The sequence below is a fragment of the Otolemur garnettii genome, unplaced genomic scaffold (assembly GCF_000181295.1).
Source record: "Otolemur garnettii isolate 467f Iridium unplaced genomic scaffold, OtoGar3 scaffold00011, whole genome shotgun sequence".
Lineage (NCBI taxonomy): Eukaryota > Metazoa > Chordata > Mammalia > Primates > Galagidae > Otolemur > Otolemur garnettii.
The window spans coordinates 36,246,090-36,269,700 of record NW_003852406.1 but is presented as its reverse complement, the minus strand read 5'-3'; the positions used below and the strand labels follow the sequence as shown (position 1 = coordinate 36,269,700).

Here is a 23,611-nt window from a genome sequence, read left to right as displayed (position 1 = left end):
CATGGCATCATAGCTCACAGCAACCTCAAACTTCAGTGTTCCAGGGATTCTCCTGCCTCATCCTCTAAAGTAACTAGGACTACAGGTGCCCACCACGGTATAGCTAAAGCTATAGTGAGAAATTATATTTAATGAGGATTTGAGTGTACTAATATTTGCTATGGGATCCCAAAAGGAAATGTCCCTCATATCCTGTAACTTGTATCAGCTTTCAAATAAATGTTTGTTTTGCTTTTTAAAAAAAATGTTTTGTAGAGAAGGGGGTCTCACTATATTGCCTAGGCTTATCTTGAACTCTTAGACTCAAGTGATCCTCCCACTTTGGCCTCCCAAAATGCTGGGATTACAGGCCTGAGTCACTGTGCCTGGCCTCAAAGCAATACTTGTCACATTTGGCAGTTAGGAAAGTAAAAATGGAATAATGTTGTTTTAATTGCTATTTCCTTTATTGCTACTGGGGTTGTCATTTTTCATGTTTACTGGTCCTTATGCATTTTTTTATTCTGTAGAAAAGTCCACAGAAACATGTTTGCATTCATTAGCTCTTCTGATTCTCACTATGATACAGTGAAGAATACAGGGACAAAGCACTGCCATCTTACACTTAGGGGAAATGGGGCTCCCAGATCTAATAGTGTCTACCAAATAATTTACTATGCCATGCATTCCTTCTAACATTCCCAACAACCCTGCAAGGTAGCTGTCACTATCCTGATTTTATAAATAATGGAAACTGGGGCTAAGAGAGGCTGGTTGACCTGCCAAAGGCCACACAGCTGACAACAAGGAATTGTGGTCAGTTGAGTCCTACATCAATTCCTCTGCCACCACAGTAGCTCCTCTTCTTCCTAGAGGCCTAGACAGAAAGATGCTGCTGGTGTCACTGGGAGGCATGAAGGTCCACCCAGTCCCACACATGAAGAGAAGCATCACTTGCTGCTGATAACACAGTCCTTGGTTTGCAGGGATGCCAGGTGTGGGTGGTGACCAGTGGGGCAGTGTCCATCCCATTTCCATCTAGGAAGATATGACCTCTATGAGTGAAGAGAGGCTCTATTTGCCTCCCTATTCCATTCCAAGACGTTACATCATAGATCTGGACTGTCCCATCAAAACCTGAGGAAGAACACAGAAAAGACAGGATTGATACTGAATCCCTAAACAGTTTTTTTTTTTTTTTGAGACAGGGTCTAACTCTTACCCTGGGTAAAGTGCAGTGGCATCATCACAGCTCACAGCAATCTCCTGAGCTCAAGTGATCCTCACCTTCCCAAGTAGCTAGGGCCACAGACACATGCCACCATACCCCACTAATTTTTCTATTTTTTGTAGAGATGGGGTCTTACCATGTGGTTCAGGATGATCTTAAATGCCTGGATGGTCCTCTCACCTTTGCCTCCCAAAGTGCCAGGATTAGAGATGTGAGCCACTGTACCCAGCCCTAAAATACTTTTTATAATTTGTTCTATAATACCAAAACAAGCTAGAGGACAAAGAATCAAAATACTTAAAGGCCATTTGGAGGGCATGTAACATCTGCCTTAATGTTGGTAGCTGATAAGTCCCTGTGGCATGTAACCACAAACATCTGTTGTACCCCTAATATGCGTAAGGCCCAAAGCTAATCCTTGACATGGATGACACCTTTTAATCCTCTCAACTCTATGAAATAGGTACTGTTATTATATTCCACAGAAAACTGAAGCTTAAGAGTCTTTTTCAAGACTTTTCAAGTACCTCAAATTCTAGTCCCACCTCTGAGTCCCTCTCAGCAGATGGGGGCAACAGAAGCCCTTGGAGGGGCTCATGTTCCTCACACAATCTAGCTATACACATTCATCCCATCTTGTTCTCTTCCTGTTACTAAAGAATCAATCCCTCAACCCAAGCCTGGATCCCAGCACTTCCAATTCTCCTTTCTTGCTTTTTCAACACTTCTTCCGATCTCTCTTCCTTTCAACGGACCCTCTCCATTGGCTTTTAGATGCCCTAATTAAATACCCCCAGGCAAGTAGATCCCACTGGACCAGATCCAGAAGCCCACTAACTTAGCTGGCTTGCTACAATTTGAAAAGCCAGTAGGCTAAGATCCTGTCACCACCTGAGACAGCCCCATGGCTATCCCAGCATCTTACTATCTGCAGGTCTTTCAACTGACCTCAGACCTGAAACCCTGCTAGGCTAGAAAAGGCCAGCTGCTATCCTGTGAAAGTCGAACAGACAGAGTGAAGGGCAACTTTAACTTCTGGAGCCAGATTTGTTAGGGGGCTGCAGGCTCCTTTGTAAGCACCCAGTAGTCCCCTGAAAAACAGAGATCAAATAGCAGAAAATCCTGCACAGCAGTACCTGATATGGCCAAACAGTTGTCCAAGCCTGGGGCCCATGTCACTTGCAGCAGCTCTGGGTTGGGACTAGGTGTGGACACTGGGCAGTGGACTGAGCTCACAGGATGGCAGAGAACCCGGGAGTCAAAGAGGCGGAGCTGCCCATCTGAGCTGAGGCTGGCAATGCTAGGCCCAGGGCCCAGGCCCCTGCCCCCAACTTTTGCACACCATCTTTCTCCACCTGACTGAGAGCTGAGGCTACAGTTCTCCAGTGGTGCCCACTTCTGGCGGATGTCTACAAGCCCCAGCCGGCCTGAGGTGCAGCAGAAGGCGAAGGTGTCTGCGCTTAGGACCTGCAGGCTACTGAGCTCTTCACTGTCACTGACACCTAAGGAGGGCAAAGGAGAAAAGCTGCTGGTCCCAAGTCCCTTCCCACCAGTTCCAAGCAGGATGAATCACATTTCACCTTCCCACCCATCTTGTTATTGTCTACTCAGCTGGTGGGTGCTGGCTCCTGGGACTGCCTTTCCCCACCCCAGAACAGGAGCTCTTTGAGGCCAGGGTTTACCTCTTATTCACTGTGTTTCCCCAGCATCTGGCACAGAGAGTTAAACTAAGTTTTCATGTGGTAGATTTGGGCCGGGAGGCAAGTGCTAGCTGAAGGAGCCAGTATGGGATGAAATGCTGCAGTACCTGAGGTGTATGTGGTCTTCTGGGATTCCAGATCCACAATCTGCAGACTGCTGAGCCTCACCCCATGGAGGACTCCAGGTGTCACTGAAGAGAAGATGGCTACTCTAGGCCAGAGATTTTCCTCTTTCTCATGTACAGGAATGGTGCCAACAGCTTTAATGACATCTGTGGAAAAGGGGGAAGAGGCCAAAATCCAGAATGTTGAGGCCAAGCAAGGTGGCTCATGCCTGTAATCCTAGCATTCCGGGAGGCTGAGGTGGGTGGTTTGCCTGAGCTCACAGGTTTGAGACCAACCTGAACCAGAGCAAGACTTCATCTCTGAAAAATAGCCGGGCGTTGTGGCAGGCACCTGTAGTCCCAGCTACCTTCGGAGGCTGAGACAAGACAATCACTTGAGCCTAAGTGTTTGAGGTGCTGTGAGCTACGATGTGACAGCACTCTATCAAAGGCAACAAGGTGAAACTCTTGTCTCAAAAAAAAAAAAAAATCCAGAATGTTAGTGCAGGTTTAAAACATTATACAGTGGAGCCCTATCAGTTGTCTTCCCCTATACATTTAGAAAGTCAAGGAGCTGCCAGTTGCCAAGAATGTTGAGAAACACTCTTGGTTATGTTTATATTTTTGAAACTATCAGAAGCACTTAACATTTCTTTATTATTTGTTTTGTGAACTGTTTTGCAAATGGAAAATAATGAATCATAGCAGTCATCTCAAACCCTCAAAAGCAATCTGGCTTTTTATAGTTTTGTGGAGAACAAACAAAAGGAAAGAAAATAAATGAACACCCTGTTAATGTCACTTACACCTTCAGTGAAAAATAACAGGTACAGAGTTCATTAACTAATATTATTTCTTCAAAAACACGTTCAATTGGCTTGGCACCTATAGCTCAGCAACTAGGGCGCTAGCCACATACACCGGGGCTGGCAGGTTCAAACCCGGCCAGGGCCTGCCAAACAACAACTACTACAACAATAAAAATAGCCGGGTGTTGTGGCGGGTACCTGTAGTCCCAGCTACTTGGGAGGCTGAGGCAAGAGAATCACTTGAGCCCAAGAGTTAGAGGTTGCTGTGAGCTCTGATGCCACGTACTCTACCGAGGGCAACATAGTGAGACTCTGTCTCAAAAAAAAAAAAAAACAAACCAACCATGTTCAGCGACCTCCTACAATCTGCTAAAGCTTAGCAACTAAAGATTACATTGCACATATTGTTGTCTTAAAATATATCAACATCTTTCATACACTGAGGAACAAGGATATATTTGGCCTTGAATAAAGTCAACTTTCAGTTTTGTTTGTCTCAGCCCCCTGGATTAGCAGGCAGGTTCTCATCTCTGTTTTCTACATTTGCAGCTTCTCTAAGTAGCTTAGTGGATGCCACTCATAATAGTTCAGAGCAAGCTGTTTGCTATACAAACTACTTAAAGTGAAATTCATATTTTCCATTTTTCATTTTATTGCTCCAAGGGGGAAGTCATTATTTGGTTTCCATATTCTCTAAAGAAAATGGAAATGGACCAGGTGAGGTGGCTCACGCCTGTAACCCTAGCACTCTGGGAGATAAAGGCAAGTGGATTGCCTGATCTCATGAGTTCGAGCAGCCTGAGCCAGAGCAAGACCTCATCTCTAAAAATAGGCACCTGTAGTCCCCGCTACTTGGGAGGCTGAGGCAAGAGAATCACTTGAGCCCAAGAGTTTGAAGTTACCATAAGCTGTGATGACATGACACTTTACTGAGGGTGACAAAGTAAGACTCTGTCTCAAAAAAATGAGAAAATGGAGATGTATGTATTTGTTCAATTCTTTTTGTCTTTCCATAATTTAAGATGTATTTCAAGTAATACAAGCGTAAGACAAAGAACCCAATTCAGTTTTGCTGTACTGTGTATTAATGAATGGAGATGTTTATAGGAAATATAAAATCAAACAGACACTAACATATACATGCCACTTAAGTAAATTTCTACAAAATACCTATCATTATAATTTTTTTTTTTTTAAGACAGAGCCTCACTCTGTTAAAGTACCCTGGCGACATAGCTCATAGCAACCACAAACTCAGGCTCAAGCGATCCTCTTGCCTCAGCTTCCTGAGTATCTGGGAGTACAGGTGCCCGCCACAATACCTGGCTATTTTTAGTAGAGACAATGTTGCTCTGGCTAGTCTTTAACTTCTGAGATCAAGTGATCCTCCCTACCCCTAGCCTTGGCTTCCCAGAGTGCTAGGATGACAGGTATGAACCATCCTCCCTGGTCTTTTTTCTTTCTTTTCTTTCTTTCTTTTTTTTTTTTTTAAAAAGACAAGAGTCTCACTCCATTGCTTTGGGTAGAATGCCATTGTGTCAGCCTAAATCACAGCAACCTCAAACTCCTAGGCTTAAGTGATCCTTCTGCCTCAGCCTCCCAAGCAGCTGGGACTATAGGCTCCTGCCAAAACACTGGCTAATTTTTCTATTTTTAATAGAAACCAGGTCTCACTGAGGCTGGTCTCTCCTGAGTTCTCATGATCCACCCATTGAGGCCTCCCAGAGTGCTAGAATTATAGGCCCAACCTATCATTTTTCATATGTTAAAACGGTGTTTTTTTTTTTTTGCAGTTTTGGCCAGGGCCAGGCTTGAACCCACCATCCCTTGTATATGGGGCCAGCGCCCTACTCCTTGAGCCACAGGCACCACCCCATATATTAACCTTTTTGCACTCCCCCAAAATGTCAGCCAGACCTTATACAATGGGTGGGAAGTATAATCACCAAATCTGCATGTGCCTTGGGTTTTTGCTCAGCTACTGGGTTCTGTCTGGTTAATTGTGCCAGACAGTTGAAGTCTGTCAACTCTTGCTAGAGGATCTCACCATACTACTGAGTTAGCTCCCATTTTACCAAAAATATCCTCTTCATGCCCTTTTTTTTTTTGTATTTTTTCAATTGTAAAGAATAAAGAAGGGAAAGATGAGAAAAGGACACTCATCAAGCGTGTGGCACAAGTTCCTCTGAGACATTTCCCACATAAGAAGCGCATAGAGATGGGTCCAGCTGGGCTGGAACACAGAGGACCCTGAGTGCTGTTCTCAAAGCCCTGAGGACTCAGTGCATTTAGTCCAGACTTGGGACTTTATTATTCCATCACAGGAACTGCAAAGGTTCAGAACAGATACAACAGCTGAGCCTTAGGATCAGAGTTTGTCTCCAAGGACTGTCAGGCAGGTAGCACTTGAAGCAGCCCCAGCAGGGCCTGCCTGACCCTTCTAGGCTGTATCCTTCTTTCCTCCATAGACTCTGAACAGATTCCCCTAGGGCTGCTGCTCTGAGCCAGGGGATGATTCTCAGGTGTGATTTGTTCCCTGATGGGAGGAAGAAGAACAATGTCAAAGACCTATTTCAAAGATTCCATGGAAAACAAGCCTTGAGGGCCCCCCCACTGGAGAGCTGCTCTGTAATCACTGTAGAAATCAGTTCTTTTCCTTCTTTGTCACTGACAAAATGCTCTCCTCTAAGAAATTCATACCAAATCCACCAAGCCAACCCCAAATTACTACAAAATCAAAGCAAAAGCATAGCAAGACACCTTCACGAGCTTGGAAGTAAAAGAAAGAAGGTTATCTCTAAAAATTAAACCAACACAGAATTGGGTCAGAGCATAGGCAGGTACCTTAAGGGGTCAGATGGCATCTGCTAATAAGGAAAAACAAATTTCTAACTGGCAGCCAATTAGAGTAGCATGAACCCTGCCTCTAAGGTTAGTGACATAAGTATATCTCCTCCAGAGACATTTACCTAGCAATTAAAAGAAGCTGATCAGGCTCAGAGCCTGTAGCTCAGCAGCTAGGGCGCTAGCCACATACACCGTGGCTGGCAGGTTCAATCAAACCCGGCCCAGGCCTGCCAAACAACAACAACAAAAATAGCCAGGTGTTGTGGCAAGCACCTATAGTCTCAGCTACTTGGCAGGCTGAGCTTGAGATTGCTGTGAGGTGCTGACACCACACACTGAGGGTGACAAAATGAGACTGTTTCAAAAAAAAGAAAAAGAAGCTGAACAGACAAAAGAAGGAATAAATCCTCATGAACATTTGCCAGAGCTGGTCAATTCACATTCCAAAGGGAAAAAGAGTCTAGGGAAAGGGGAGGAAAGGACAGACTATCTGATAGACTGTCACCAGAAATTCACTGCCTGTAAAAAGCTTTTTGAGTTTATTGAAATAGGCTTGACAAGCAGGGTACAGCCTCCCCTACATCCTCAAGGAGAGATGACACCAGGTGTCTCCCACTGTCAATCTATGGCCAAGAAGAAAGAAGAAACCAATTCCTGTTATCAACCTGCTACAAGAGAAAAGGACAAACTCAACAGCTTCTCAGCTGTCTTCTGTTAATTGGGCTGCAGTAGCAGGGCCAACACCTGTCTTATTTCTCATTTCTGGAGCTATGGCCTCCTTTTCTTCAAAGTAGTAAATAAACTTTGTGCTTCTTTCTATCCTAAACTCTGCCTGAGAAAGCTTTCTCACTTGCATACCAACCTCACACTCTAACAGCTTCCAGACTTGTAATATTGAGCAAATATGATAACATATCTAAAGGAAAGTGGTGTCCTTGAGAGGGGATTAGTCAGCCACAGAGCCAAAGAAAACACTAGGACAAAAGTAGTAGTACCAACAAACTGAACATTTAAGTTCCAAGTAGAAGCAGCAAATGAGATTCAGCTGAGACCCTTAGACACTAGTCATCCAGCTCAGTGGTTTCTATAGCCCCTGAGCTGAGAGAAGAGGTCTCAGGCGTAGTCCAAGATGTGGGCTTTGCTAGCAAAGCCTTCACAAGTTTCATGCTATTTCACGAAGATTTCTTACAGAAAAGTAATTTGGAAACCTCTGAGATGATTCCCCTTGTTCCGGTCACATTGACCATGCAGTTGTTGATTAGGCTAGATCCTCTGTGGGCAAAGATAAGTCCTAAGAACTTAGAATATTCCACTTTTAGTGATACTTATTTTTTTCATTATAAACTAACAAAATTGCATTCTAGTTTATACTGCTGTCTTGGGGGTCTAGTAAGTATGTCTTTCCCCATAAATAGATTCAATTTGTTATGGATATGTTGACAAAATCAGGTTTCTGAGACCCTGTGGGTTAATTCGTGGACCTTGGGAAATTCACCAACATAATGTTATACTTTTAGGCCTCTAGGAAAATAGCTGGCCAGTTTCTCCTTAGCTCTGGGGTGTTCTGTACTATTATGTAAAAGCAGATGACTCCATCTGACTTTCTACACTCCAATGAGCATCATAGAAAACATCCTTGTACCATTAGCTCCTCTAGGCCTGAAGCTACAGGTTCTACATGACACCAGGTACCTACAGGGATCAAAGGAACCCCAAATGGTTCTTTCTTAAGATTCTTCCACCTCTGACCTTTAAACCATTGCTGCCCCACTCAGTCTGTTTTTGGACAAATTTTTAAAAACAACTACAAGTTACTGGCACAAGGATAAATATGCAGATCAGTGGAGCAGAAAGAAGAGTCCAGAAATAAATCCTTATATTTATGGTCAATTTTCAGCATAGGCACCAAGGCAAACCAATGAAGAAAAGGACAAGCTTTTCCATAAATAGTTCTGTGACAACTGCATATCCCCATGCACAAAAACTAACTTAAACTGAATCACAGACTCAAATGCTAGAACTAAAACAATTAAAACTTTTGGGGAAAAAATAGGAGAAAATCAATGAGTTGGCCAGGCATGGTGGCTCCACGCCTGTAATCCTAGCATGTTGGGAGGCCAAGGCAGGTGGACGGCCTGAGCTCAGACCAGCCTGAGCAAGGGCAAGACCTCGTCTCTAAAAATAGCTGGGTTTGTAGCAGGTGCCTATAGTTCCAGCTACTCAAGGTGCTGAGGCAAGAGAATTGCTTAAGCCCAAGAGTTTGAGATTGCTGTGAGCCATGAGACTTCAAAAAGAAAAGAAAAAGGGCAGTGCCTGTGGCTCAAGGGAGTAGGGCGCCAGCCCCATATACTAGAAGAGGCGGGTTCAAACCCAGCCGTAGCCCCCCCCAAAAAAAACTGCCCAAAATTAAAAAACTGGACCTCAGCAAAATTTAAAAGTTTTATGCATCAAAGGATACCAGTAAGAAGATGAGAGACAAAAAACAGACTGGTAAAAAAATATTAGCAAAACATGTATTTAATAAGGAACTTGTACCCACAATAGACATCTCAATAAAGACAAACAACCAAACCAAAAAATGGGCAAAAGATCTTAATATACATTTCAGCATATATACAAATAATTAATAAGCACATGAAAAGATGCTCAACATTTTTAATCATTAGGGAAATGAGCTAGCCATGGTGGCACACACCTGTAATCCTAGCACTCTGAGAGGCCAAGGTGGGAGGATCACTTGAGCTTAGGAGTTTGAGAACAGCCTGAGCAAGAACAAGAGCCCATCTTCTTAAGAAAAAAATCACTGGGTCCCAGCTACTCAGGAGGCTGAGGCAAGAAAATTGCCTAAGCCCAGGAGTTGAAGGTTGCTGTGAGTTGTGATGGCACAGCACTCTACTGAGGGCGATAAAATGAGACTCTGTTTCAAAAAAAAAAAAAAAAAAGAAAAGAAAAGAAAAAGAAAAAAAAATCATTGGGGAAATGCAAATGAAAGCTACAATGACACACATTTTCACATCCATCAGATTGGCTTTAATAAAAACCACTGACACAGCTGGGCGCGGTGGCTCACACCTGGAATCCCAGCACTCTGGGAGGCTAAGTCAGGTGGACAGCTTGAGCTCACGGGTTTGAGACCAGCCTGAGCAAAAAGCAAGACTCCGTCTCTACTAAAAACAGAAAAACTGAGGCGAGAGGATTGCTTGAGCCCAAGAGTTGGAGGTTAATGTGAGCTATGATGCCATGGCACCCTACCCAGGGTGACAGCTTGAGACTCTGCCTCAAAAACAAAGCAAAACACCACTGACAGCTCTTGGTGAGGAGATGGAAAACTGAGAACCCTCAGGGATGTCCAACCATTTTTAACTTCTGCTGCACAATAGAAGAAGATATGTTGTCTTGGACTACATGTTAAATACACAAACATGAAAGCTGACAAGCAAAAAAGAAGAGAAGAGGTCCATGCATAATTTTCGTGATCTCTGTCCCCACTGGTAAGCAAAAACGTCCTCACATAATCTACATATGGCCTGAAGGCCACAGGTTAGATGCCCCTGCATGCTGGCAGGGATATAAATGAAGCCATTTGGGGAAAGTTTCCTAAAAATCAAACATAAATTAACCATATGACCTAGTAATTTCATTCCTCAGTGTCTACTGAGAAATGAAAACATGTCCACACAAAGATTTGTACATTAATTTCTTAGCAACATTATTAATAATAGCTAAAAGGTGGCTCCATCAAATTGGTGAGTGTATAGACAGAATGTTATATCCACAGGATGGTATGCTATTCAGTCATAAAAGGAACTACAGACACATGCTATGGCATGGAGGGACCTCACCAGGTGTCCTCAAAGTACAGCCCGCAGGCCACGTGCGCCCGGCCAAGGACATTTATCTGGCCCGCCGGGTGTTTTTGCTGCTGCTGCCACTGCCTGGCCTGCTTAACAGCCAACTCGTCCTGGGGCCCGCAGTCTGGCCTTTCATTGGTCTGAGGGACGATGAACTGACCCCCTATTTAAAAAGTTTGAGGACCTCTGTAAGCAGTACAGTAGGTAAAAAGAGTTAGGCTGGGCATCCGTAGCTCAGTGGATAGGGCACCAGCCATATACACCCAGGCTGGTGGATTTGAACATAGGCTGGGTCAGCTAAACAACGACAACTGCAACAACAAAAATAGCCAGCTGTTGTGGCGGCTGCCTGTAGTCCCAGCTACTTCAGAGGCTGAGGCAAGAGAATCACTTAAACCCAAGAGTTTAAAGTTGCTGTGAGCTATGATGCCGCGACACAGTAAGACTCTGGCTAAAAAAAATAAAAATAAAAAATAAATGGCATGATGGATCTTATCAAGATGATGAAATGTACCAAAACTGATTATAGGCTCGGTGCCCACAGCACAGTGGTTACAGCACCAGCCACATACATCTAGGATCGAGGGTTCGAACCCAAACCAGGCCAGCTAAACAATTGCAACAAAAAAATAGCCAGGTATTGTGGCGGGTACCTGTAGTCCCAAATACTTGGGAGGCTGAGGCAAGAGAATCCCGTAAGCCCAAGAGTCTGAGGTTGCTGTGAGCTAAGACGCCATAGCACTCTACCGAGTGGGACATAATGAGACTCTGTCTCAAAAAAAAAAAAAACAAAAAACAAAAAACAAAACTGATGGCTGCACAACTTGTTAAATTTACTAAAAAGTGACTGAATTGTAACTTTAAATGGGTGGATTATATGATATGTAAAACATACCTCGATAAAATTATACAAAATATAAACTACCATAGCACAGGTATGCCATAGCACAGGACAAATGACAAGGAAAACAACAAGGAAAGCCCACAGTGACCTCGGAAAGCAAATGAGAACTCGAGGCTGGGTACAGTGGCTCATGCCTGTAATCCTAGCACTATAGAAGGCCAAGGCAGGTGGACTGCCTAAGCTCACAGGTTCGAGACCAGCCTGAGCCAGAGTGAGACCCTGTCTCTAAAAATAGTCAGGGCTTGGGTGGGTGCCTATAGTCCCAGGTACTTGGAAGCCTGAGGCAAGAGAATCACTTGAGTTCCAGAGTTTCAAGTTGCTGTCTCAAAATAAAACAGAAGATAAAGTAAGAACTCCCTTTCTGCAGCAGTGAAGCTGCCAGGCAATTTCTGGGAAGCTTCCAAGTGAGGCCGCCTGGGGACTGAGGGCAGAGGATCATACAACCGAAAGGAAAGTTCCAAGAGTAGTTGCCTGTGCCTCTGAGGCTCCCTTCATCCTAGCCAACAATGCTCTAACTGAAGGAGGAATGGAAGGGGCTGGATCAGGCCAGAGGGCTGCTCTGGTGCCTGCCTGACAGGAGACCCACATACCCACTGCTAGAGGGAACACTCTTCCCCATGGGGAATGCCCTTCCACTCCCAGAAGGAACAGGATTAACACTTCTTGCTTCTCTCTCCCTTCATGTTGAGAACCAAAATGACTTCTCTGAGTGGGAGACTAGCCAGCCTAGCCTCTTGCTTACTATTTTCCTTCGCTGGGTCTAGCATGCCTGCAAGAAGAGATGACCTCATGGCTACAGCTTCCTCCTTCAAGTAAGCTCACCTGAGCAGCTCTAGCTCTGCCTCTGCCGATGGGAGAAGCCTAGAGTTCTCTGGATGAACTCAACTCCAACAGTAGATAATAGCGTCAATGAAGAGCAATAGGAAAATAGAGTTGGTTAGGATAAAGTAGGAATGATTTAAAATCAAAATGACCCGACCTCCACCCTGCTTAAGCAACATTCTTTTTCCTTGATGGCATCAACTCCCAGACCCAGGGCCATAACGATGTATATCTTTTTTTTTTTTTTTTTGCAGTTTTTGGCCAGGGCTGGGTTTGAACCCGCCACCTCTGGCATATGGGGCCAGCACCCTACTCCTTTGAGCTAGAGGCACTGCCCCAAAGATGTATATCTTGAGGAATTGAGCAAACAATCCTAGAGAGTAACAGCACCAGGAGGAAAAAGATAGCGCTCCATTGTTAGAGTGAAGATTACTTTGATGTTGCTGTAAATTAAGTTTTGGATTAACTTGTAATTTACTAGATGTCTTTTATTCTAACTTTATATAAAAACTGCTGTGTTTGTAACTAAAGCCAAACAGTCTTGGAGAGGCTACTCTCACTATTCTCCAGAATTGCTGGTCTTATGACAATAAAGATTGATGGACCTATCCCTTTCTCCATGTATTGGCTGGGCAGTGATAGGCAGCCAGACCCCTTTGGCAACATTTCAAAACTTTATTTGGGATTTATATGCCATGCTGTGGTTGTTAATCCAAGTAAATACTATATATTTTGATTCCCATCTGGCTCTGAATCTACTTTTTAACTGGCTCAGATTAGGGGAAGAGGGTATGTTAGTCATATACTCCTACAATTTTAACCCCCACCACATCAAATTTACTCACCACTGTCCTCCATGACCTGCCACACTTGCAGATAACAACCTGGAAGGCCACTGGTCACCAGCAAGCTATTCAGGAGAGACAAAAAATCTTAATTCAGACACTTTGGCCCTTCCCCTTTCCAGCCCACTCAGCTTGAGACTCCACTCCCCATACCAGGGAAATCTTACTGCAGGAAGATCATCAAGACCAGCCACCAGTAATTAACAAATGAGGGGCAGACACACTCTTCAGAGTCATGGGACTGAGCTCAGTCTTCTTCTATGTGTCATGATGGTCACCTAGAGAGGATGCTAGCGTGCAGCCTGAACACAAAGCTCTGACCCTGAGACTCTCAGCCTCTTCCAACTGAGCTATTAACACCTAGCTACCCACCATCAGCTCTCACAGAAATTAAGAGCATCTGACACTCTTACATCTATTGTCTGGAACAACTCCAGTGACCTGTTGGATACTTTAGTCAAAAGGGCTATGGGGGACTGTGAAGCCACAGCAAGTGTCTTTGTATTCTAAATCTGTATATGCATGTGCACATGTGTACTCCTCACCCTGTGCTAAGAGTGGGGATAAAGAGGCAGGACACCTCTGGGCATTTCCAGCCATCCCATCCCGAATGGAAGGCCTAGATCACAGAATTCACCATACCTGGAGTCTGGTATGTGCTTCAGATCAAAGACAGACCTGTCTGAAAATCCTCCATGGCACACTCTGAAATCTCTTTCTGGGAATAAGCCCTACAATAAAGAGGGGTAATCAGTCAGAGAGAGCTGCTCTTCACACAAACATTTCAGATGGACTCTAGGTAAGGAGGTCAGATCTTGGCCTGACAGGGGCCCACAGAAGTTGTTCAGCTGGTGATAGATACTTCTCCCTGCAGGCCTTGTCATGTTGCTATTTGGAAATGGTGATCTCAGCTATCTATATACACAGCTTCCTTTCTTCCCCTGCACGTCCAAAACCTTTCTCTCAGCCTTTCACCAACCCCTTTGTCCTACAGTACAAAACTTGTACTTCAGGCCTTAAGAAGACAGGAGTCACAGAAGCTTATAGCTTCACCCAAGAAAACAGGGATCTATCACTCATTTCTCCCCCCATTCTCCCAGTGGAAGCCAGGTGGGTTCCACTAGCAATAAAAATGTAACAACAGCCACTTATTAGTATTCACTCTGTCAGGCATTGATCAGAAGTTTATCACATTTAATTCTTATAATCACTCTGCAACATAGGTTTTACAATTATCACTATTCTATAAATGACAAAACTAAGGTACACAGATCTTAAGCCACTTTTCTAAGGTCACACAGGTATTAAGTTGTGAATCTGAACCTAAGTGTGTTCCAGCTAAAGTCTATGCTCTTAGCCACTCAACTCTACTATCTCTGCGTAAAGAACTGGAGGCAGAGGAAAAGCAGAGGGCCCTAAGAGACAAAAGGAAAAGCCAGTGGTGAGGGGGGAGTAATTCACATCTCTCTCCAAGGTTCAGTCTGGGTGAGCTCTGGCTCAAGCCTGAGTAGTAGAATGGAGGGGATCAAGAGCACTAGGTAGGTAATTTCCCCACAAATTCCCTACAAAGCAATAAAGGGCAGGCTGCCCTATAGCTTCCCTAGATTCTATGTTTTATGAGTACAAACTTGTTTTTTCAGGCCTTACCTCTTGAGATTCTAATTCAGTAGGTCTGAAGAGGGCCCAGGAATATACAATTTAGGCAGCACTCCTAATGGCTCTGATATAGGTGGTCCTATGGCTACTTTAAGAAACACTGGGCCACATATGGATCCTTTAGGCCCCAGCCTCCTCTGGGCTTTTTATGTTCTTATCTAGCCACTTCTTCTAAACCTTCGACTCAACTCCATAACATGGTCACCTCTAAAATAACTGTGTTTCTTATTTAATTAAAGAATTTTAGAAATTCCAGAACAGGCCAGGCACGGTGCCTCACACCTGTAATCCTAGCCTCCAGCAGGCTGAGGTGGGTGGATCACTTGAGCTCAGGAGTTCAAAACTAGCCTGAACAAGAGTGAAACCCTGTCTCTACTAAAATAGAAAAAGTAGGGAAGCTTTGAGGCAAGTTCCCATATCTCAGCTACTCAAGAGGCTGAGGCAAGAGGATCTCTTGAACCCAGGAGTTTGAGGTTGCTGTGAGCTATGCACCACCGGGGGCAACAAAGTTGCCTCCAAAAAGCCGAAAACTCAGGAATAAAAGCTCAAATTCCTGCCTCAACATTGCCCTCTAAGGCTCTTTTCCTATATGCCTCACCCCTCCCTTGTTTTCTTACGAGTAATGCTATCCCATGGACTCCTGATCTATACTCATTCTCCAGCTTTACAGGGAGAAGTGGATTCCCTGTGTTAGACCCTCAATCCTGAATTTTCATCCTCTCCTCCTTCAGGGCCTACTTCCCCACAGCTTGTAACTCTGCTAAAGCCTACGTGTTTAGGACAGCATTCCTTAAATCTATGTTTCCTACTAGTTACTGCTCTAGCTTCTTCCCTCCCTCTATTTCCTGATTCCACTTTCTCTTCCTTTTCAGTCTTTGGGTTGACCACCATTCACAAAAATATTGGTCACCAAAAGCTTTCCAACTGCCACTCCAGTGAATGAACTCTACAATCCTCATCTGAAGGAGGCAACATTAAGTAGCTACCAATTCTTTCCTTCTTGATACATTCTCTTGGCTTCTGAAATGCTGACCTTTTCTGAAACTCCTTTCATGTCAAAGACCGTTCTTAGTATTCCTTATGAATTCATCTTCCTGGTCCATCCTCTAAACTGTCCCCTGAGGGTCTGTCCTTGGCTATCTTCTCTTATTCCTTGTACAGTACACATTCACTACATAGATGACCTCAACATTCTATGGGCTTCAACTAACTTGTACCGTAAATAACTCCAATAAATAGATTTTTGATAAAGCAAAACTGACTTCTTCCTCAAGTAGCCCTCTGCAAACCACAGGGCATACTATAGTATTAATCTCTATGCACATGTGCCTTCCTCCATCAAACTATAAGGGCAGACCCTGTGCTTGTCCCTCTCTCTTTCGAGTATCCAGGACAATACCTGGAGATAAGAGCTCCCCAACAAAAGGTGACACATATACTGAGCATTTATATTTCAAGGTACCTGGTTTTCTTTTACAGAAAGCCTGAGAGGTAGTATCAGATGAAGAATCTCATTTTTTCTTAGGCTTTCATAGCCAGCCACAAAGACTCCTGGAAAAAGAGGCAGAAGTAGCTGTGACAAATTGCTGGAAAGATTAAAGACCATGGCTGAGTCTATAAACTCCAATCAAATCCCCCAAAGCAAGGCTAAATTCCTTCCCCAATGATGTGCAGCCTTGTATAACGGTTGAAAGATTTAGTAAAAGGAATTTAAGAGCTAACAGGGCATCAAATTGCTACAAGTGACCAAGAAGCCCAGAGAAGAGTGGATGGGTCCCTAGACCAAAGCTCTGAAGCCGGGGCTGAGGAGTGGGATTCCCTCTCCTCTAGGGCCAGGCAGGGCACATCACCTTTGTCATCAATCCATTCGAGGACTCGAGTGGCTCCTGAGAGGTCAAATGCAAAGAAATCCTGATACCTGTGGGACAGGGACGCAAAATCACAAGGTGCACAGCACTTTACAAACGCCGAAAAACTCCGAGATGGCAGCCGCGCGTGCGGTGCTCAGCACAGGTTCTGGTCCGGTGGAGGCCGCACTAAGAGTGTTCCCATTTTACCCTGTGTCTAGGGCCGGGTCAGTCACGGCATCTCCCTGAGGCTGGTACCTCACCTGTGGAGCTCCCAGGGTGCCCAGATTTCCCAAGGTTGATGTGAGGAATCTATATGAGTATCTGCATTCAGTGCCCTACTCAGAAGCTGGCGCAAAGTAACTGGTCGCTTATGTTACTACCTTCCACAAGCGCCGCTCTTACTAGCTCCTTGCACAAGTTGCGCGCGCAGGCAGGAGCCATTCCAGCTGTCCCCGCCGAGGCCCAGGCAGAATCCTCAGCCCGCGCCGAGACCAGTCTACGCCGCAATTCCGCCCGTGCCTCCACCCGCACCCATCCGCCCGCGGCAGCAGCTTCAGGCCCAGACCCGGTCTCCCAGCCCCACCCGATTTACAAGCGCAAGGATTCCACCAGCCAGTCCTCCGATGGCTCCATGGTAACCGTCGCTTCCGGGAACCCACTTCCGCCTTTGGGGCTTCACAGCGCGGCCTCCGTTGGGGGCGGAGCCGAGCTGTGAGCGCGGCTGCGCGCTTCTCGGCAAGCAAGTCTCGGTGAGTGGAGAGCCCCGCTTCCCGGTGTCTGCCCCAAGGGGAGCTTGAGGGACCAAATGGTCGCCCGTGTAAAGACCAGGCTCATGAAGCCTAGAGAGGGGCAGTCAGTGCTCTAAGGCCAGCTTAGAGCTCGGTAAAGTTCGAATCTCCGATAAACCTGGCTCTGTCTCCATGTGTGGCCTGTACTCGCTGGGACGCAGCGCCGACTAGGGGAACACCACCCGGGAGTGCAGCATGGGCGACCCCTTTCCCTGGGGAGGAAGCAGATGAAACACCTGCCTGTGCCAGTAGGTGGCAGAGGCGAGGGTAGAACCCGGCACCTGGCACGGGACCAGGCACACAGCAGCCACCGAGGGAGAAGTCCAGAGCCAAACCCAGGCTGGTTCCAGAGATGGAGAGTTCTGAGCTTCTTGAAGCTAGCCCCGTCTCACTGAACGCCCTGCCCTACATCTCCCTTTCCCTCCCATCCCTTTCAAACGTGGCTGGAAGGAGAAGACTAGATAGTTTTATGTTTTATTCACAACAGGAAATCAAGAAATACAGCGGCAACACTGTGCATCTGCATCAGTGATATTCCCAGCAACCCAGCCAGAAATCATAGTAATAGAGTAACAGTGATTTGAGCTGGGGATTTACATCCAGATGGGGCCACCACCAGGGTCATATTCACCACCTTCCGTGGGTGGGCACAATGTTATCGTGTCTGCCCCAGTATTGCCGTCACTTCTGCAGTATTTGCATCAGCAGCGTCCTGTACTGAAGAGAAAACAGAATTTACCTGTGGTGGGAGGGCAAATGATAGGGGTCCTTTTTTATTCCTAACTGCTAGGCATCTGCAGAGGTGGGCAGAGACAGGCTGTGAGGGCCTGAAGCAGGCCCCCTAGCACCCCAGAAAGGCCTGGGAAGGGTGAGGCAGTAGTGTTCCTAGAATACTGCCCCAATCTCACAGTGCAGTCATGACAGTTAAGATCGTGGAAGTCAATCCAAGTACAGTGCCTGATGCTGGGTTGGAGTTAGTGTCCTCACTCTCCCAGCCCCAGCTCTGCCTCAGACCTCACTCCGAAGCCCCACCCCCAGGACTGGGGGCTGCTTCCTCTGAGATTCTCTTGGTTGGTCTGCATGTTTCAGGCCTAGAGGTGACATCTCCCTTCAGCCCAACCCAAGCACCTGGCCCTTACATCTCAGTCCCTCAGGGATGTAAGGAACGTCCTTCCCTTTTTCAAAATGTCCACACTATATGCTAGACACAGTGGAGTACAAAGGTGAGTCAGCAGCAGGTGCTGCCAGGGACAGACTGGTAAGGATTCTGTGTATTAAGGGCATTCTATGTGCCAGGCATGCTGAGCATGGGACATATATGATCACATTTAATGGAAGATGGCCTATTATCTTCATTTTATGGACAAGGAAGATGAGGCTTAGACAGGCTAAGTGACATTTCTAAGGTCCCATAGCTACTAAGTAGCTAGGTTATAAACTCAGCATGTTGTTGCCAGATCCTACACTCTTACCATATCACACTGCCTTCCGTACACAGCTACAGTGCCAGGGAGGGTAGTACCCAGTTGGGGACAGCACTAGGAGCAGAGAATGAAGCAGCAGCTCCTAAACTAGGCTAGACATTAAAGGCAAGTTTGGATCCAGCTTTGAGGCCTTGAACCCCCATAGTGGTTTATAACCAAGAGTGATTTGGGGCCTTTTCCCCCAGGGGACATCTGGTGATATATGGAGGCATTTTTAGTTAGCACAACTTGGGGGTCAGAGGGAGGGAAGGTGCCAGTGGCATCTAGTGGGTAGAGTCTAGGGATGCTACTAAACATCCTACAATGCACAGAACAGCCCCCACAACAAAGTACTACCCACGCCAGAATGTCAGGAGTGCTGGAATTGATGAAATGCTGCCACTGGCACCAAAGCAGATGAGAACATGAAAAGCGCAGTGGTCAAGGTGAACAAGGTGTGTGCTGTGTCTTGGCTGCCAAGTGACTTCTCTTTCCGTCTCTGGGCGTCAGGGTCCCAGCCTGGCCAGAAGCACACACAGGCTTAGCAAGGGTGGCTTTGGTTAATGCAGCAGGGCACAGCTAGAGTGACAGTAGTCTAGGGTAGGAAGATCCTGCCACGAGAAAATGGCTGGACAATCCTAGTCCAAGACCTGAGGAACTTCTTCCCCTAATTCTGGCTCCATGGGGTCTGCTGGGATGGTCAGCTTCCTTTCTTAAAAGTTCCCCCCTTTGAGCCCTGCAACATAGGGACAGCCTGGAGCCTTGGCTTTCTGGAGTCTTCACCATCATGTCCTGGTTGGATGGTCACATCCTAAACCCAATGTTGGGTGGCAGTTCCTCCCATGATGGGTCCAGGGGCGGCCCTGGCTGAAACCTGCTATTATGAGGTGGAGGCCTGGCTCACCTGGGTGTAGGGTGCTGGGCCACTGAGGCTCATGCCCAGAGCTTTCTTTAGCAGGAAGATCCTGAGCAGACTGTAACTCAGCTGTGGTCTCTGGTCCCTCAAGGAAGTATGGGGAGCTGTCCCCAATGGGAGTAGGCTAGAGGGTTCCAGACTTTTCTTGCCCATGAAGTGACCTAAAAAGGAGGTACCCGGGGACAAAGAAGTCAGGGAGTGAGAATCCTACTCCAGTGGGAAAGTTCTCCATCTCTCCTACATTTCAGTTTTCACAGCAGGTAGATATGACAGAGACATCAGGGTAGCAGCTAAGCATGCTACCTCAGCTGTTCATAAACAGGTGGAGGGTGAAGAGGATGGTACAGCTGGAAGGAAGGCGGGATGGTCCGGGACCTGGAAGAAACTGCTAGCGTGTGGTCTGCTCGGCACAGGTCTGTCGGGAAGGGGAAGGAACAAGTGGAGAAGACGTGCCTGGAGGTGGGGGGTGCAGAGAAGACACACTAGAGGTGCATCGGCAAAGGGAAGAGGTACTAGCTGGCAATCATATTAGCTCTAGCCCAGCTGTGCCTCAAACTGGCTGAGTAATCTTAACGAAATCATTGATCTGCCCGAGTCTTACAAGTTCCCATCTACTAAATTAAATGACTCCAGGGTCCTCACCTACTCGCACACTAATGTCTGTGACAGAGGAGCGGTCAGAGGGTTGAGAAGGAAAATGGGGTCTGGGCAAGGTGAAGGGAGTTTGCCCGGGTCCCCAAAGCCTTACCGGTGGCCCAGAGGTTGCCCCGCGGGTGCAATCGGATCTTGCCGGCCTGGCTACAGGGCTCTGGGAGAGCCTCGCTGAGCGGGGCAACGCCGGCAGCAAGCAGGGCGACAAGTAGTAGACCGCCAAGCTGCTGAGCGCCGGCAGCCTGCCAGGCCATGGCTGCTCCAGCGCTCCAAGCCTGCGAAGCCTCCCGCCGCCTTCCGGGCTTTAAACCAGCGCCCCGGGGCGGGGCCTCTCCAGGAGCCAGAGCCCGCCCCATGACAGTGAGGACCCGCCGCCAGGGGCTCTCAAGGGCTACCTCAGGGCGCCACCCTCAGAGGCCCCTGCGCCCGCGCCCACACCCGAGTGTGGGCGTCGCCGCCTGGGTCTCTGGACCCCGCACGGGCTGGCCACTTCCCCGGGCCCTCTCTTTCCACTCCCGCCAGCTTTCAGCCCCCAAGTAGTTACTTCAACCTCTCAGCCTCTTTGTGAGGGTAAAGTCGGGGAGAGGACCCCTGGACCGTGCTATACTGACATGATTACAGGGCCCTGACAAGTGCCTGACAGCAGAAGACTCTGTAAATTAATTCCCGTCCGCCTCCCTGGGGAAGCCCTATTCGCCTCTCACAGCAGCACACAGATCAGGCTCTCTGTAAAGGTTCTGATGCACAGCAGGTTCTCAGGATGGGACAGGGAACTACCGCTGAGGAGTGGGCACCCTGCTTAAGGGCCTGGCCTAGGGGCAAGGAGATCTCTGAGTCAGGGAGTGGAAAAAGCACTGAACCAGGAGTCCATATACCAGTTGCATGACTTAGTTGAACCTCACGTGCAACTAATTTCAATTTTTTTTTTTTTTTGAGACAGTCTTGCTCTGTCACCCAGGCTAAGAGTATATGTAGTGGTGTGATCATAGCTCACTGCAACCTCAGACACTCCTCTTGCCTCAGCCTCTGTGTTGTAGCTGGGACTACAGGGGCCTGCCACAATGTCTGGCTATTTTTTTCTATTTTTAGCAGAGACCCAGTCTCTTCTTGCTCAGGCTGGTCTCTAACTCCTGAGCTCAAGCAATTATCCTTCAACCTCCCAGGGTGCTCAGATTACAGGTGCCAGCCGCCACACCTAGCCAGTAATTTAAAAATTTTTAGCACAATTATTTCACGGCAGGAAGCAGTTCTGAAAGACCTGCCCTATTCACACCCAGCATTCTGTCTTCCTCCAAAAGAGCTGTCCAGACTTGTCTTAGAACTTTTCAGATCAGTGGCATCACTTAATGAACAGAGGAAGACAATGTGCTCCAGAAATAATATTATGCTTTTATTTTTGCTTAAACGTTTACTTAACACCAATGTCCAGAGACATGGGAGGGGGGACAAAGACAACTTGCTTAAACATTTACTTAACACCAATGTCCAGAGACATGGGAGGGGGGACAAAGACAACTCCCTGCTCTCATGGATGTTAACCATCTCAGACTAATGAGTAAATTATGGAAGTACTGGGTGCAGACCAAACCCTCAACTCTGAATCCCTCCCTGGAACACTGAACAGTGTGACAGAAGCTACTGCTACCACTACTTTGCATGTATCTAGCTCAGCAAGGCCTGCCAGCTCTGTAGATCACTATCCTAGAAGGGCAGGCTCACAGGATAAGCTAGTTGTCATGCCTAGTTGCCAGGAACATGACATATAAGACAGGGACTCTCCGTTTCTGGCCCTGGCATTTTCCCTCAACCTCCCTGCTTCTCAACCCCCACCTTGGCATTTACACCTCTCTGCTTTCTTATCACTGCTTAGCCATGGTGTACAAATATAGCTCTCATCACCTTCCCACAATAATCATTCCTTTGTGACCCCCCTCTCCTCTGCATCCATCACACTCCAATTCTATCTCCTCTGCTCTATGGATATAGAAATTAGTGTGAACACACAGGAGCTGGTACTGAATAAGAGCAGCCTCACTTAAACGCTTAAAGAAACTTTTCTGGTAGGTTTCTCTCTTCTCATTTTATAGGTGGAAAGAGGTCGTATTTGCCCAGACATATCACTAGACTCAGACTTCAAATCTGTTGAGACCATTGCATCAAGCCCCCAAATCTGTACAGGCAGATAAGTAATCTTTAAACTCACTCCTATTTTACCATCCCAAATTTCATCACCACGCTGGGTTTATGAGGAGAGAGAGGGAGTGAGCACTGCATGTCAAGTTTCACCTATCTTCCCCAGGTGACTCTAGGACCTCTGAGGTATCGGATTCTGCTCTGACAGGTTCATTTATACTTAAGCCAAGCTTCCTCTGACACAGCCTGGGTACACAGCTCCGAGACTGGCCCCAGATGACCCTGAGACCATTTAATTTGTCAGCCTAACATAGGAAAAAGGCCTCTGAGGGCACTGGAGAAAGCAGCAGGGCAGCAGTTCCACAGACCCAGGAGCAATCAGCATGCCTCAGGGAAAACCAAGAGGCACCGCAGGAGGGAGAGCTCAGCTCTGAAGGGCCTATCTGCTAACTGCCTGCACCTGAGTCCACGAAAGGCTAACAATGAACTGAATAGAGGTATGTGGGAAAAGCTCTTTAGAGCTCACTGTGGACCCTCTAAGATTCTACAACATTCAATGATATCCACAGAAAATGTGGGAAGGGTTCATAGAATAATCCAAAAGATGACTAAAGGAAGGCCAGGCGTGGTAGCTCATGCCTATAATCCTAGCACTCTGGGAGGCCAAGGCAGGTAGATTGCCTGAGTTCACAGGTTGGAGACCAGCCTGAGCAACTGCGAGACCCCATCTCTAAAATATAGCCGGGCATTCTACTTGGGAGGCTGAGGCAAGAGAAATCACTTCAGTCCAAGAGTTTGAAATTACAATAAGCTATGACACCACGGCACTCTACCCAAGGTGACAAAGTGAGACTCTGTCTCCAAAAACAAAAAAAGGTGACTAAAGGGGTGAAAAGGATACACAGCAAATCCTATTATAACCAACACTGAAATTGCACCATGTCTTTTCATCTGAAATTGCTTGAAATAAAGGACAGTAAATCAATTATAAGTAATACCTTCTCTCGCTCTTTTTTTTTTTTTTAAAGAGACAGGTCTCACTTTATTGCCCTCAGTAGAGTG

General features: G+C 46.6%; 2 protein-coding genes across 2 annotated transcripts; both read right to left on the bottom strand.

Annotated features, from left to right (window-relative positions):
• Positions 1 to 373: 373 nt before the first annotated feature.
• On the bottom strand, positions 374 to 17,285 carry WDR73 (WD repeat domain 73). Its single transcript, XM_003784699.3, has 8 exons — positions 17,191 to 17,285; positions 16,599 to 16,666; positions 16,211 to 16,299; positions 13,735 to 13,823; positions 13,093 to 13,157; positions 3,018 to 3,182; positions 2,347 to 2,712; positions 374 to 1,116 (listed from the first exon to the last, which is right to left on the bottom strand). The coding sequence occupies exons 1-8, from the start codon at positions 17,229 to 17,231 to the stop codon at positions 881 to 883; spliced, it is 1,119 nt and encodes a 372-aa protein (XP_003784747.1). The 5' UTR covers positions 17,232 to 17,285; the 3' UTR covers positions 374 to 880.
• Positions 17,286 to 17,470: 185 nt separating this feature from the next.
• Positions 17,471 to 20,670, bottom strand: NMB (neuromedin B). Its single transcript, XM_023510043.1, is given in 4 exon segments — positions 17,471 to 17,553; positions 17,984 to 18,098; positions 19,754 to 19,926; positions 20,514 to 20,670. Coding segments are annotated over 4 exon segments (528 nt in total).
• Positions 20,671 to 23,611: the final 2,941 nt, after the last annotated feature.

Coding starts and splice junctions, on each gene's coding strand:
- WDR73 (XM_003784699.3), bottom strand. CDS start 17,231: ATGGAGCCATCGGAGGACTGGCTGGTGGAATCCTTGCGCTT. Junction 13,824..16,210: donor TTTCTGTAAAAGAAAACCAG/GTACCTTGAAAT, acceptor TCTTTATTGTAG/GGCTTATTCCCAGAAAGAGA. Junction 2,713..3,017: donor GAAGACCACATACACCTCAG/GTACTGCAGCAT, acceptor TGCCCTCCTTAG/GTGTCAGTGACAGTGAAGAG.